The sequence below is a fragment of the Leptonychotes weddellii genome, chromosome 3 (genome assembly GCF_054177405.1).
Source record: "Leptonychotes weddellii isolate Sample4059 chromosome 3, ASM5417740v2, whole genome shotgun sequence".
NCBI lineage: Eukaryota > Metazoa > Chordata > Mammalia > Carnivora > Phocidae > Leptonychotes > Leptonychotes weddellii.
The window spans coordinates 175,180,930-175,197,256 of record NC_138371.1 but is presented as its reverse complement, the minus strand read 5'-3'; the positions used below and the strand labels follow the sequence as shown (position 1 = coordinate 175,197,256).

At 54.7% G+C, this 16,327-nt stretch overlaps 1 protein-coding gene and 1 long non-coding RNA gene across 5 annotated transcripts in view; both read right to left on the bottom strand.

Annotated features, from left to right (window-relative positions):
• LOC145720834 (uncharacterized) overlaps window positions 1-16,327 on the bottom strand; it is a 187,834-nt gene that overhangs the window by 39,187 nt on the left and 132,320 nt on the right. The window lies entirely within an intron of this gene.
• Window positions 9,165-10,800, bottom strand: SOX1 (SRY-box transcription factor 1). The gene has a single exon (XM_081815542.1). It carries the CDS (start codon window positions 10,338-10,340, stop codon window positions 9,165-9,167), a length of 1,176 nt encoding a protein of 391 aa, XP_081671668.1. The 5' UTR covers window positions 10,341-10,800.

Here is a 16,327-nt window from a genome sequence, read left to right as displayed (position 1 = left end):
TGCCTGCTCCCTTTCTGAGAACGGGGCTCTCCCTTGTCTGTGTAAGCCATGCGGTGACAGAGTGCGTCCGGTTCTGGATGTGGAGGGCAGGATCCGAGGGACAGGCGGGGGCCAGGAGGAGCAGCTGGGTGTTCATCCCACGTGAGAATATTCAAAACGAGTCAGTTTAGGAAACTCTGCCCTCCCCATTACTCACAGGGGCCTGATGATCTGGACTGACATCCTCATCATTGAAATTATGAATGATTTAGTCAACAAAGGCAATGCCATTTTCTCCAGAAAGCTATACTTAAAATGCATAGATTATCAGACTTCCTGAATGGTGCCTTGTGTCCTGAAATTACCTAAAAGCCATACTGGGATTCTTCTATTACTAACATAGTTTTGATTCTTTTTATAGAGCATTTTCTCTCATTATATTATATTTAACATTTATTTTCTCACATGCTATTCAAATGGGTCGTGATTTCTTCCACGGCCACATCTTCATCTAGATTTGTATCTAGAACTCTATGTGATTGGCCGGAAGCGGGACCTCTGCGACGCAGAGCCGTGGGCTTTGCGGATGCCCTGCCGCCCGTGCGTTCGGGTTTATTCTGTGCACAGGGCAGCCCCCTCATTTGCAGGACCTCTTCCTCTCAAAGACATGTAAAGTACTTAACGTATCGAGGCGTTGTTGTTGTTGTTTTTTATAACAAACCAGTCCCATTTTACAGATGACCATATGGAGAAACTAATGACCCCGTACTTTTAACAATTACCATTCCTCCAGCTAAACCGACTTACTCCATCCCGTGTGCACCATTACGTGCCCTTCCTTACACTTCATACGTGCCATTCACTACCTGCCACGCGTGTTGGGGCCCACGTGGCATTCACAAGGGCTACACAGACCCAGTGCACGTGAATGCCCATCGGCCTGGTAAGCTTAGAACTTGGTAAACAACATATGACTCTGTTTACCCCTTTTATCTTCCATTCTGTGAAGCAATAGGCGTGTGCGGGGCGTCTGCTCCTGACGCTTCACCCCGACTGTGGCTCAGGAGCGGCCACACGCACCCACAGGCCACCAGAGCACTTCGTCGGGGAACGGAAAATAAAAGCAATAAATCAGTCAGACTTTCTATTTATGAGATTCTAATAATCCAGCTTAAATTTTTTTTCTTCTCCCACTAATTTAATTTTTTCAAAAGTCCTCTAAATTGAACAATTAAGTGAGAGCACTTTATAAATAATAAATTGCTACTCAGATTTAAGTGATGGACACAGAGTTTCAGCAGCTATTTAGCATATGCATTTTTGGCCTATCTCCGGCACAGGTTTCCCAGGACCCCGCGTGACCTCACCGTGTCCCCCGCACGCCTGCGATCGTGCAGACTCTTGACTGATTCAGACTCGGCCTGTCAGGGGCCCTGGTCTGCGAGGCTGGATGGGAAGCAAGTTCTTCTGGTGTCCCTTCCACCCTGAGGACGAGAGGCCACTGCCCCAGTGAACCTCAAAATCTCCATCCCTGACAGCTCTGAGCCAATCTGCAGCAGCCACTGGTTGGAAAACAAAGCAGTTACCGTACATGCTCTGCTCAAATCTATGTTGCCGTCTTCACTGGTGCATAAAGACATGCAGCATGGACGCCTCGTGGCCCCAGGGGATGTTGAAGCTGCACCAGGATGTCCAGCTCCCACTTCCTCTGAGAAGCCTTCCCTGATGCCCCCAAACGGGGCCCAAATGATCAGGTCGCATCTAGCAGATGTCTCTGTCCCTCAGTTGTAGCCCTTGATTGCATACTCGCTGGTGTGACAAACAGTCTCACCTGCTGGGCAGCGAGCCCCAGCGTCTGGCCACACACCTACATGTGCTCTTATAATAACCTGGACATGGAATGTGCCGTAATCGATCTTTGTTGAACAGATGAGTGGATGCATATGATGCTTGTCACGTAACTCTAAAGAGCGTGTTGGTGCATTGGGGCACATTGGTGCATATAAGTAACACTGTTCCCACTCAGGCCAAATTTGGCATTAATGCCACAATTCTCCCACCGTACCCATGCCTGAGCTGACACAGGCTTATATGTCAAATGGCCATTTATTGAGAGTCTTTTCTAGACACAGCATACACCCTAGGTCATTAATTCTGACCATATTCTTATGACGTTGGTTTTATCATTTCTTTTTGCATAGAGCAAATGGACTCAGAGGGAGGACCTTTGACCAAGGGCAGAGAACTGGATGTGCCAAGCCATGATTCAAGGGCAGTTCTCTCTCGGTCCAAGTCTCGTATTCTTCCCCAGGTTCAACAGAGAACAGAAATACAATAAATACCACAGGGACTAACTTTTCTCCTCCATTCTTCCTTTTCTTTGGGCACACGTGTGTCATTTCTCTGTAGGGTGAAAATGCAAATAGCCAATTTTTACAAGAATAAACTTCGCTCTTCAATTTTTAGCACAAAGAACGAAGCTCCTGCTTATCCATCTAAGTGGATATTCACAGTAAATTTACTGGTGGAGTTTGGGCTTTGCTGTGTCCTGAAATTTCCCCCTATAGTTTGGATTACTTAAAAGCATGAGGGTTTTAAATCTTTTCCAGGTTAAAACTCGCTCACCTGGATTCCCTCCTATTCTGTTGCTTAGAAATAAAAAGATAAGTTGGCCTCTGCTTTGAATGTCTTCATGCTGATCCTGAGGCGGCTGTTACTGTGCTTGCAGGTTTTACACACCTGCACGGTACTTTGCCCTATATCCTGGTATTCATCGTAGGAAATCCTGGGTCAGTCCTCTAGATGTCTAAGACTCTTGTTTTTGTGTCTTTCAAGTGCGTAGGACGAACAGAGAGTGCTATTTCTGCCTCTAGATATCATCTCTAGTTAGCATTTCCGGGGTGCTCAGAGAGAAAACAATGTCTGGGTGATAACTCTTGTCAGTTTCCCCATTGTCAAACCCAATCTTGCATTCCTCCACACTCACAATATTTCCCCATTGGGAACATGCCTGACATTGCAATTTCTCAAAACTGCAGCTCTGCAGTGAATGCCTAATTCCTGAAACTGCAAAATCTAACAAAAGCTGATTTTTTCCACTGATTTGACTGGCTGACTATTTCGAGACTTTGCATGTGATGACCTGCTGTTCTTCACAAACAACATCTTCAATGTACCCACATGGTTGTTCCAAAGTGGCTGCCCGCAATTAAATCCTTGGGAGCTGCGGGGCATATTCGGAATTACTCAGTGTCCAGAGTTTCCGCCACAGACAAAATTTCCCCCTCGCTTACATTTAGCAGGTTACCGAGTAGCAATGTGTCACTTGCTTTTGAACCCGGAGCCCGTTGGCCACCTCGGTGCACCAGCCTGACCCAGGGAAGCCTGAGCGCGCCGCTCCCTCACGGTTTTGTGGTGTCTTTAAACCGCGTTCTCTCTCTCAACTGGTGTTGATGTTTTCATATTTAAAGATGAATAGCCAACCTAGAGGAAAACGTGGCAATCCTGTTTGTCTGTTTTTCATTACCTAAATAGATGACCTTTTTCTGTCTTGCACCAATCACTTGTTTGGGGTATTTTCTCTGTTTTTCATATTTGTTAAAACTCTTGGTGTGATTTAAGCATAAATTCTGGACCTGACTACTAGGGAAGACAAAGATTTATCTACTTTGTTTTCTCCTCCCCGACCCCTCTCATCCTTCCCCCCAAACTCCAGTTTTAATACTTTTCAGATCGGCGCCCCCACCCCCACCCCCCGCCGCCCGCCGCCCGGGGTTTCACTCCCTGAAGAAGTCGGCCTGGTTCATCACCCAAACGGGTGCCTCACTCTTCCACCCTGATGGGCGGTGGGGCCCAGAGCACATTTCGCCCCCACCCCCCAGTGCTGCTACCCGCAGGTCGGGGTTTGCTGGGGCCTAAGGGAGGCGACGACTGCGGGCAGAGCCTGGATAGGACCCGGCGAAGCACCGCATCCCAGGACCTGCTCTTTCGGTTTTGGTTTCTTATGAGAACTGCATTAATAGGACGGAGCCTCTGGAGCAGGGAGCCCACCAAACGTTCTCCCCGGGCTCCCCTTCGGAGGAGCAGCCTGAAGACGGCCCAGGAAATGGGAGACGCAGGCATTCTGGAGAAGGAGTTCTGATGGACAGCTCATCCCGCCTTGCAAAGCTCCAAACCCGCGCGATTATTCGCGCCCCCCACCCCGCACCCCCTCCGCGCCGACCCCCTCCAGTGCGGGCTCGGGCGGGGAGTGCGAATGCCTCCTCTCGGCCCCCTCCCCCGCCTCCCCTCGGCAGCCCGGGGTGCTGGTCCCTCACCTGCCCCCTGCTCTCCCCCTGCCCCCCACCCCGCAGTCCGGGGGTGCGGGCCTTCCGTCTCCCCACTCCCGCCTCCCACCGGGCAGCCGGGGCGCGGCCCCTCCATCGCCTCCTTCCTCCCACGTGTTGCGGCCGGGCCGGGAGACGTGCTTGTTCCGCTAGCTGATTGTAAAAGGGTTTGACTTGCAGCTGACCCCGGGTCAGGACTTTCTCTCTACTAATCCCGCTCTCTTTAAACACAAAAACACTCTGCCTCTTCCCTCGCATCAGTCACCTTAATCCCCCGCGGCTGACACCGCCGGCCCGCGAGCCCAGGCTGCACCGGGCGGGGGTCGCCCCGGCCGCGGGCTCCAAGTCCGTGCCCGGGTTCCCGCCCCTCCCGTGTAAGCCAGTGGGGACGAGGCCGAGCGATGGGGGGGGGGGGGCCCGGGGGGCGGGGACGGGCCATGTCGGGGTACCGGCCGACCCCAACCTGACTCGAAGGCAGCGTCCGGGGCTGCAGCCGCGGCGACGAGGGGCCGGGGCGCGGGGCGGAGAAGGACGCGCGGAGGACAAAGGGAGGCCGGGCGCACAGAGAAAGGAAGGGACTGTGCCGGAGGCGGGAGGGGACGGAGGTAAAGGAAGAGGGAGGCGAGGAGGAAACGTAGGAGCAGCGAGTGGCTAGCGGGACGGGAAGGGGTGCGAAGGGTGGAGAGGGGAGGACGTGAGCCGGGCGCAAAGGCCAGGAAGCCGCCACGACTCCCGCTTCAGGGCAGCAGGGCGGGGGAAGGGCGGCAGGCGAAGCCGGGAGGCCGGCCGCCCCCGCCCGGAGGGGACCCGGGCCGCGCACCGCGCGCACTGGGCGCTGCTGCCCACGCCGCTGGGTTCCCGGGGGCGCGCAGCTGGAGAGGAAGGGCCGGGCGGGGGGCGGAGGAGGGGCGGGGATGAGGGCTCTGCGCCCCCCGCCGGGCCTCGCCCTCGGGCTGGGGGGCCTGGAGGCCAGAGGGGGGGCGCGCCTGGGCCGAGGCGGGGGTGAGGGCGAAGGGTCCCTGTGTCCCTCGCCCGGCCCCCGCGCTGCCCAGAACCCTGCAGGCCCGGGGGCGGGGACCAGACCCACCTCCCTCGGCTGCTCGCCCGGGGGGCCTGCGCCCCTCTCCCCTCCCCTTCTGGCCCGGCCTTTCAATCCCGCCGAATAGTCGTGCTGGAAAAGGAGCTGCGCCAAGGCCAAGTCTGCTTTTCACTTGAAGTTTCCAAGGAATCAAACCTATTATTACATTCTGCCGCCGACGTTTCTGGAGCCTCTGCCCCGCGGGCCAGGCTGCGGAAGCGGGGAGGGGGGTGAGGGGGACCAGGGAGAGGGCGGGCGAGCAGAGCGGGCGCCGCGGGCGGGGGGTGCAAGAGCCTGGCCGCCCCGGAGCGCGTCTTCCGGGGCCCGGGACGGTTTCTCGAATTAACCGGAATTTTCTGGAGACAGATCTCTGCATGGCCCAGTCTTTGTCGGGGAAAATGAAATGCGTGAATATGCGTGTTATTCTTCTCCCACATGCATGATTTTAATAGACCTATCAGTCACGCTATCCGACACACATCTGCAGATCAGGCGCGCGCCGTACCCGCGACTGGTTTTAAAATTAATTCATTTCATCTAGCTACTAGTGGGTCTCTTTGGCCGGGCGTGGGGGGTTGGTATTACAGTCTTAACAACAAAAAGGGCCCGTTAGTTTAAAAAAAAGGGGGGTGGTGGTGGTGAGGAACAAGAGTAAACCCCCTCCAGCAAACCGTGCTACCCACAGCTTGGACAGCGGGGCCGCGGCCAATGGCCGGTTTATGAGCTATTCTCGCAGTCGCCGCGGCACGAAGTTACGCAAACTTTGTACAAGGCCCCCAAACGAGTCTTGTCCACACGGTTTTCGAACAAAATTGGAATAAGCGATAGAAATGCCACCCTGTGATTTGGGAAGTGAGTGAAGCCATCATATAGAAATCATCATATACTATTTCATTTCGTGAATATGATGAGCAGCACCTTGACAAGAACCGGATTCCCGGTTGAGTGAGACGTCTGCAGGGCCTAGTGGAATATTTTCTCCACCAATGTAAGTTAGAGAAACGCTGCTGGAGTGATAGGGTCTTCAATCCTGAGATGAATCCTGGCCATGGTCTGCTCCCCCATTCCGGTTATTTCTAAATAGAGTCATTAACGAATTTATATTTGCTTTTTGCCATGTTCCAATCAACAAAACAAATACGCTGCACTGCAGGAATTCCTATTTTAAGGTCTTCCTGGGTTTTTAACAAAGTGGCTCCCAGCACCTGGCATTGAATTTCAGCTATGTATGAGACACATGCGGAAAAATGCCAAACTATAAACCCACCTTCCAAGAAACCAAGGGACAGCTCTGCCTGGAACTCCTGGATACTGCTAAACTTTTTAGTCTGAAGCACTTCCAGTGTGACCCACATTACTAATAGTGTGATGAGCTAAGACTCGGAGGCCAACAGCTGAGCCCAGATACAAACCTGGGTGTACACATATGTGAGCATGGCCACACATCTGTCTGCCACCTTAGTAAATGCAGGTGGACGCTGAGATTAGGAGTTAGCAAAAGAACCCAGAGAGTCTATCTAGTTGCACATTTCAGAGTCAATGTGGCCTGCTCCTTAAGCGGGGTGTGGTGAATTAACAGAGCATTACAGAATTTCCCAGAGCATCTCCCAGAGGAGACTGTGTGTGGCATTCATTCATTTATTCCCTGACTACCTCATGATGCTGATCCACTCAGCAATCCATATAGATCCAAATAACTTCAGATTTCTAAAGCTTAAAAAAAAAAAAAAGGAAGAAAAAAGAGGGGACTTTATTATCTTGTTAGAAAGAAGCAATGGACATCATTCTTGAGATTTTTGCAGTCACTTTAAAAAAATGCGTGGTTTAAGCAAAATTACCAAAATGACTCCAAAAAATTACACATGTCAATTGCCAGGTTAACATTTTACTTAAAGCTATTCTCCAATGCAGGCTGAATGTGGTTCTCATTAACCTGCTAGCACAGGCCCATTTTTGGATAGATAGTCTATGCTCATTCCAGGACAAGAAAAGAAAATGAAGGGCAGGCCTAAGGCTGATGAAATCAACATGTTTTGATGTGGCCTGAAGGCTTTTTTTTTTCCCCAAAAATATAATTTCATCTCTATGTTGTGACTAATTTCAAAATGTATTTGCTACAGTGTAACTTTTAAATGCAATATTTAATGCTGTCAGATTACTTGAAGACAAAGTTTTACAGAAAACTTTAAATTCCAGAAAAAAACTGCAATGTACCCATAAACACCTAGAAAAAATATAATTAAAAAATTTAAAGCATCAAACACCCTCCGATCTCATGAGGAATAATAAACATCACATTTTGTGTATCCCAGTTCACGCTGGGGATGGGGGGGGGGGCTGGTCCAGTGAGTGTGTGTGGGGTAGGGGCGGAGAGAGAGAATTCAAGATCATTCTGCCCTTTCCCAAGGAGAAATAAGCCAGAGGGAGGGGCTGAGGAGGGACGGAGTGGGCTCGGTTGCAGTACATTTTGGTTCAAAGAGTGTTTCCTTGAGTCAAATTCAGATAAATTCCATTTGCAATCTCGCTAATTGCAGGGGAATTGGGGGCATCAGTAACCCCGCGGTGGTCTTTGTCATCCACCCGTAGCTTGGTCCCGCCATTGGGGTCTTCCTCCTCCAGACCAAACTGGGGAAGATCCCAGGCCCGCTGGAGGACGCAGAGCCTGCCAGTGTCCGCCCGCAGTTAGAAACAACACACCAAAGGGCCAGACTATAAAATGAGGGGCGGTTTTTTTTTTTATCCTGGTAATTATTTCTTGATCCATATTAACACTGTAAACGCTACAAAATAATCTATCGATTTAAACTTTCTTCCCTTCCACTGAAAGAAGCTCCGTGAAGATCGTACCCTCCCCCCTGAGGATCCCTCACTTTTAGTTTATGCTGATAATTTCTTTCTCCTTCGTCAGATTTACTAATTGTATTTTGAGCTCACAAAACATGCATATAAAATTAGCAAGTTCCACATTATGGGGGAAAACTGGGCTTTTTTTTCTCTCTCTTAAATTTATTGACTCAAAACTCGATGCATTTTTTTTTTTTTTTAAGGAGAGGTCTTTTTTCGTTTTTAGAAGAAAGGCTTTTTAGGAAATTATGTACATAATCTGAATCCCCCTCCCCACACCGCAACGCCTAAAATAAAAATTTCACAATGCATTTACAAGAAACAATACAAAACAAAACAAAAAAATGGAAATGCTCAGATACAGAAAGTTTTACAAAACCCAGAAGAGAACGCTGCCATTTGAAAGGAGTGGGGAGATCTCTTTGTATAAATTAACAAACCAACCCAAAAAAGCGGTAACAACTACAAAAAACTCGTAAGTGTTTGATCTGCCTCACTACATCGATAACAAATGAGAACAGCTCCCCGGCACCGGGTCTAGGGTAACCAAAGGCGTCAGGAAGCGATGCAGGATGCGAGTGGGCGCGCCGGCCGGGCTAGAAAAGTTGGAGTCGCCTCTCACTTGGTTTGGTCTTTGTCCCCTCGAGCAAAGAAAACGCTTTCTGCCTCCTCCGTGAACGATAAATACTGTACAAAAAGTCTCAAGAAAACACCGAAGTCAGTCTAAACCGCAGGCCGTGTCTGCGCCTGGCGGTCCCAGGAGCTCCCGGAAAGGTGAGGTGGGGGCGTGGGTCACCCGCATTCGTCGCCAGTGTTTTCCTCGTCACAGGAACGTGGAAACGTCTGTACAAAAGCAAGGCCGCTCGGCGCCGGGCGCCCGGCGGGCCGCGCGCTCCTCCTCGCGCGTCGTGGGCGCGGGCCGCAGTGTCCCCGCGTCCCTAAATGTGCGTCAGGGGCACCGTGCCGTTGACGCCCGCGCCCGCGCCCTGGTAGTGCTGCGGCAGCGAGTGCAGCCGGCTCTGCGCCGCCGCCGCCGCGGCTGCCGCCGGGTCGCCGCTCTCGCCGGCGGGCAAGTACATGCTGATCATTTCGCGCAGGTCCCCGGGGCACGGCGCCCGCGAGTGCGCCGCGGCGGGAGGGCTGCCGCTCGGCTCAGACTTGACGAGCGAGCCCAGCGCGCCCAGCGCGCCCGACGACGCGGCCGCCGCCGCCGCCGCCGCCGCCACGGCCGAGTTCTGGTGCGCGCCGCCCGCGGCGGCGGCGGCGGCGGCCGCGGCGCCGTAGGGGAGGCCGCCGTAGCCCGAGGGCGAGGCGCTCATGTAGCCCTGCGAGTTGGAGATGGGGCTGTATTGCAGCGCGCCCATGTCGTAGCGGTGCATGGGCTGCGGGTTGTGCGGGTGCGCGTGCGGGTGGTGCGGGTGCGGGTGCGCCGGGTGCGCGTGCGGGTGCGCGCCACCCGCGCCCGGGTGCTGCCCGTAGGCCAGCTGCGCCTCCTGCATCATGGCCGCGGCCGCCGCCGCCGCCGCCACCGAGCCGGGGTAGGCGCCGTTGGCCCAGCCGTTGACGTGCGCGTAGCCGCCGCCCGCCGCGCCGCCGGGGCTCTCGAGGCGCTGGCCCACGGCCGCCGCGCCCACGCCCACGCCCACGCCCATGGCCACGGCCGCGCCGCCGCCGCCCGCGCCGGCCGCCAGCAGCCCGCCGGCCAGCGAGTACTTGTCCTTCTTGAGCAGCGTCTTGGTCTTGCGGCGCGGCCGGTACTTGTAATCCGGGTGCTCCTTCATGTGCAGCGCGCGCAGCCGCTTGGCCTCGTCGATGAACGGCCGCTTCTCGGCCTCGGACATGACCTTCCACTCGGCGCCCAGGCGCTTGCTGATCTCCGAGTTGTGCATCTTGGGGTTCTCCTGGGCCATCTTGCGCCGCTGCCCGCGGGACCACACCATGAAGGCGTTCATGGGCCGCTTGACCCGGTCCTGGTTGGCCTTGGCGACCCCGCCGCCGCCGCCGCCCCCGCCGCCGCCGCCGCCGCCGCCCGCCCCGGCCGGGCCCGACAGGTTCGTGGGGGCCTGGGCGCCGCCAGGCGAGTGCAGGTCGGTCTCCATCATCATGCTGTACATCGGGGCGGCCCGCGGGTTCACCGGCACCGCGCGGGGAGGGCCAGGAGCATAGACGGCCGGGGGTGGAGGATGGAGAGGGGCTCAGTGGAACAGAGCGAGACGTGGGGAGGGGGTTGAAGTCCTACCAGAGAGAAGGACGGGGCAGGCGGAAGCAACGACGACAGAACAAGAGGCAAAAACACACGCACTCAGCGCAGGTCCGGCTCACAGGTGCAAAGTTTCTCCTCGTGCTCAAACCACTTGCCGGAGAGGCGATGGCCGGGGTCCCCGCCGCCGCCGCCGCCGCCGCCGCCGCAGCCCTGTCGCCTCGGCGGAGCGGTGCAAACAGGTGCAGTCGTGGCCAAGTTGCAGCTCCACTTGTCGGGACGCGAGCGGTGCGCGGGGCCTGGCCGGGGGCTCTCTGCCTCCTCTTGGCCGGCCGCCGCCGCGCGCTGCCTCCTTCCTCCTGCACTGGGTCCTCAGCGGCCTCCAACTCCGGGGCTGCAACTTCTAGCAGCGCGGCGCGCCGCGTGCGCTGGGCATGTGCCGGTCCCAGGTGCCCGGGGGGAGCGAGGCGCCGAGGGGGGCGCGGAGGGGGGCCGTTGGGGAGGGGGGCAGGGGGCAGCGCTGGGAGCGCAGGCGCGCGGAGAGGGCCTGAGAGCGGGGCCGCCGAGCCCGGGACTGGCTGCCCACTGCCTGCCCGAGGCCCTGCGCTCGGAGCGGAGGCGCACGCGGGGCCGGCGGCGCGCGGGGCCCAGCAGCCATACGCCGGGCCCGGGCTGCCATTAAATGAGCGCACCGCGGCCAATGGGAGCCGGCGGCGGCGGTGATTTGCATGGCGCGCTGGCGACTGACGTGGGGAGGGAGTAGATGCTCGGGGCGCGGGCGGCGGGGCGGGAGGAGGGGAGGAAGGAGGGGGAGCAGGGGCAGGAAGGAGGGGGAAGGAGGCCTGGGAGGGGGCACAGCCACGCTGCTTCCTGAGCGCGCGCGGCGGCGGCAAACCCCGAGCTCGCCCTCCTCGCCTCTCCCGCCCGCGCGCTCCGAACGATTAAGGTTGGGTTTAAAAGCGGAGACGAAGAAAAGAATCGTTCGGGGCGGGAGGAAGAGCGGTAGGAGGGGCGGGGGGTGGGGTGGGGATACAGCCTGGAGCCTTGTTTAAACGAGTGCAGTGAAGACCCAGCTTCTCTGCACCCCCGCCGGCCAACTCTGCGCTTGCTGGGGAGGGCAAAGTTGGGACTGTGGCGAGAACCTCACCCCCCGCAGGCCCCGAGGCCTGGGAGGGACAGGCGCGCCCTCCGGAGCCGGAGGTAGTGGGGGGCGTCTGAGATCCGCAACTCGAAAGCCCCCCACGGGTTCTTCTATGAGACCTCTCCCAGGGTTACCTGCTCCGCCGCCGTGTGTGAGAAGTTCTCCAGTGCCCCCTCTCGTAGGAAGGCCTTCCCATCCAGGCCCTAAGAATCCCCCCGGGGGGGGGGGGCGTTTTGTCAGACTTGGCTCCATAGCTGCTTTTAGCATCAGCCCTGAACTTTTTTTTTTTTTTGAGGGTCTTCTAATGAGCTTGGGGGTTATAGGCTCGTACTCTTCTCAATTTAGCTTTTTCCTCCTAAAAAGAAATTGCTAGGGAGCTCGGAAACAAGATCTATCTGGAATTTAGTAGCAGCTCAACAACAGTTGAAAAAGTTTGTTTAAATCGCAAAAGAATGATGGATCCCACGCTCTTCTGGAGCGAATCTTCCAGCATTTGTTTGCCCAAGAGCTGTGAAAATTGTGTGAACGGAGTAGGGCCCACTGGACACCGAACGGGGAAAATGGGGCCTCACGACTAAGCAGCAAATGCCGTTTTCCTACATTATGCGAACGAAAGGCCTGGTTCTTGGGAGGAGGAAGGCCCCACCTGCGGTTGTAATTCCTAAACTTTAAAGTGTCTTCCAGTTGGGGACGCACAAGAGATTTCCAAACCCAATCTCAAAGCCCCCACCATCGCGCTCACGCTGTTTCCGTCCGAACGATGAGCAAGTGGCCCAAAGACTTCTTGAGTCCGTTGAGCCCCAGCATCCCTCATGCGTACTCCACGCGGGCGCCCGTGTAGCACCGGAGAGGGAGGTGCTTAGGAGACTGCGGGTGGGTAAAGCCGAGCCTAAGCAAAGCGGCGTGACTGACCGTCCCGTAGTGGAAGTAAACGTGTAAGGATGAGGATGGCCCTGAGCGTACTAATACGGATGTTTAAGTATGCTGGGTAGTGACTACGTGACACCTTACCCCCCCCCCATTTTAAAAAAAATTCTGAGGTTGTGAATATTCTGACCCTATTGCTTGTCCATGGTGCAGGGATCCTCCTTTCCCTCTTCTCAATTGCTATGATTGTTACTGTAGCCTTTTTGTTACTATTTCAAGGTTGCTACGGTATGCAGTGCAACAGCAAATTGGTCTCTGCAGATTGAACTGCTTCCGTTTCAGGCCTTTCAGCGTTTCATAGTGAACTCATCAAATAATACATAATTATATTAGAAAGGAAACGTCATTTTGTATTTAATTTTTCACTAAAGATCTAGGTTATAAACTTGGTTTTCAACTACCTTCTCATTTCATCAATCCAGTTTGTTAAACCTTTTGATTTGTTGTATGCGCTACCACCAAATATCAGTTACATTGTGAGTGAACAAAAAAAGAACAAGAATATTGTTTAAGAATGCTACAGCCCCGTTTTTTCTTTTGATAATTTAGGAGGCGATGGGTGTGCAGTGAAATCCAGTGTGTTATGGAAAGTCAGCAAGACTGAAATAAAGGAAATGGTTTACAAATTATAAACTATATTATCCACTTAGCAATTGAAAGATTTCTTTTCCTCTGCTTTTCAATTTAGATTTTAAACTAAATAGCCTAAGACCCCCTGAAAATGCTTTGTGTGAGTCAGGCTTGGCACATTATTTTCCATATCAATGGAGCAATTTATTTTATAAACACCCTGCACTCCAGTTAGCATTGCAGGAATGCTTTATGCTTTTGGGAACTTGGATAGCCGACTTTGAAACGGTCTGGTTTCTTTCTACCAGAGTCCTGAAAATTGTTTCCAAATACGATGTTACCCTTGTTTTCCAGAGCCTCTAAATAGGAGGTAAATGGTTTAGCCTTGTGTGAGATCATGCTAGTGCTTAGCGTTCAGGGCGCTCTCCATAAGCCCTTTTTAGTGACGAGATGTTCCCTGGGCCCAGGCGGGTGCACACTCTATGGGTGCCCACGTGCAGAAGCATTAAACCAGAGCCGCAGGTGTAACTTGTTGCCAAGCGATAGATGATTGGCAGCAATCGCCTGTGCCAATTAGGCAGTGGCAGGGCGGTGAGCGCCAGACCTCTCCGTGCCTTCCATCCTGGCATGGAGGCTGAGGAGCGATGTATCACCTCCTGCCGTAATGGCTTTTGGGAGCCTCAGTTGCTTGCTCCTTCTGACCCCTCTCCCCAGTGACTCTTTAAAAGGAGAGGAAACGGTCCAAAAACCAGTTTGAAAAACACCTCCTCTCCCCAGTTTTGTTACTCCCTCCCACCCCCACCAGGTTGGCAGGGGCCTCCTTCACACTGAGGGCTTCTCCAAGGTTGGGCACTGAGGGGTTTGAAGACAGACTACACTCTTTCCCAGTAATGTCAGGGCCCAGGCCCTGACTGAGGGATTGCTTTGCTGTTGATTGACCACATTGGCTCTTTTGGCTTCTCAGAGACTTCATCGTATCTCTTCGCTCAAAATGCCAAAATGAAGATCAACTCGGAAATATGGATAAGTAAAGATACTTCCCGTTCTTTTATTTAACTTGTGGGCATGATCTGAAAGGAAATTCAGATCCAGGCCTCCTCAGAGGAAATGACACACACACATATGCTTATGTATCCATATGTGTGTACACACAGAATATATGTGCATACGTGTATATATATGTGTGTATACATGCTGAGTATATACACATGAATATATGCATACATAAACATACATGTGTTCAGGCAGGATAGATGCATATGTGTGCATAGGTGTATAAACATACCGAATATATGCATATCTATGTATGTGATGTATTTAGGCAATTATACAAAAGCCCTTGACTCTCAAATAAATTGGTTTCTGGACTTCTAACACCATTAGCGTAAACTGTTCTTGTGGAGTAACTAAAACTTTTGGCTCTGGCTTTTCCCCCCTCCCTGTGGTTGTGCTTAGGAGAAATCCCGGGAGCAGAGAGGGTCACTGTGGATAGAATCCCCTGTAGATTGCCCCTAGCACTCTTTAAAGGAAAGCTACCTTTCAGGCACCTAGAGGTGACTTTCTGTACCAGCGCCAGTCTAAAGCTCCAAGCAAGTGGAGAGATGGGCAGGTCAGGAGTTGGGGGGTGGGGACGGCAGTTGGTGAAAGGTCACCGTAGGGGAGCCGCGAAGCCTAAAAACGCCTGTCTTAGGCGGCCTTGGCGCAGCCGGCCGGTCCTGGGCACACGCGCCCGGGGGATGCGCGCAGACCGCCGGCCGCTGCCCGCCCACAGTTCAGCTCCTGCGGCTTCCGGGACGCGTGGACAACCGAGGCCCTGCGTAGACGCCTCCGTGCACCGCCCGGGGCGCAGCCTTGCAGGCTCTGGTGTCGCCCCAAAGGGCTCAGACCAGAGTCTAGAGAGGCAAATCCTGAGGGAGGGAGCCGCCAATTCAAGGCCGGATTTGGGGAGAGAAAAAAGTGATCGGAGAAGAGCGAGCGGGGAGGAGGAGAATGCGGCAGAGCGAGCGAGCGCGGGCGAGGAGAAAAAGGAAGACCCGGAGGCCGCTCAGGCCTTCGAGGTCGTCTCTGCCGACAGGAGGCGCAGGCCGAGGAGAGGCGGGAGGGACGGCGGCGCCGACGGGCGCCGCTGGAGGGGGACAGCGCCGGGAGGGCGGCGGCGGAGGCCGCGTTTCCCCCCTGCCCGGAGCCGCGGGAGCGCGGGCCGCGATCGCCGTCTGCTGGCCGCCGCCGCCCTCGCCGCCTCGCGGAGCTGCCGGCCTCCGGCCCCCGCTCTCCGCCGCCGCGCCCGGTTCCCGGCTCCTGCAGCCTCGCGCGCCGCTCCAGGGCTCGGCGCGCGCCTTCGGGGCTTTTCGAGCCGGGGTGCGCGGGGGAAGGCTGGGGGTCGTGGCGGGGGTGGGGGGCGCTTGTCTGTCCCGGATCCCCCGGCGCCCTCGGGCCCCCTCCGCGCCCTGACCCTGCTAACTTGGCCCGTTGTTCCCAAACAAAGCCAACCGAGCCAAAGTAGCACAAAAGTTTCTTTGTTGATTTTTTTCTTTCTTTTAAAGGGGAAAAAACTAGTCATGGAAGAGGGGAAAGAAGAAGGAGAAGAAAAAGAACCGCTCGTAGGGCATCTGTGCCATTTAGGGGGAGCAACAGAGCAGGGGACCTGTGCAGCGGCCCTGGGCGCGCAGGTCCGCCGTCCATTCCTTCCGCTGGGAGCGTCCGGGTGTGGAGGGCTGAGCCTGCAGCGTCTGCAGGGAAGGGGGAATAAAGCCCTTCCCCTCGAAAGCGAGCACGGCGTTCTTCCCAGCCCTCAGTGTAGGGGTCCGTAAATTCACACTGAAGAGCAAACAACCGTGTGTGTGTGCGTGCGTGTGTGCTGTTTTGTGCCTCCTAGCTCTCTGGGTGAAAGCATTTGGAGAATCTCTGGGAGCTTTCGAGTAGGGGCTCACCCTGTGAGCAGTACTCACACATATAATTCAAATTTCACAGCTGACCTGCTCTGAAAACCTCAATCAGCTTCTAATTGAAGGGAAAACAAAATATTGCTTCCCTACAGCAGAGCTAACGATTTAATCATTATATCAGACATTATAGCTTTTAATTAGGCTAATGCTGATACTGTATGGAAAGAGATAATTCAACACAGTTCTTGATGAATTCTGTAATTGGGTTAACGGCAGAGCTGTTGGGGGAGAGACGTCAATATTCAAGCTGCGTCTGTAGCCACCAGGTTTATGAATGAAAGAGAGAAGACAAGGGAAGGGAAACACTGGGACCCGACG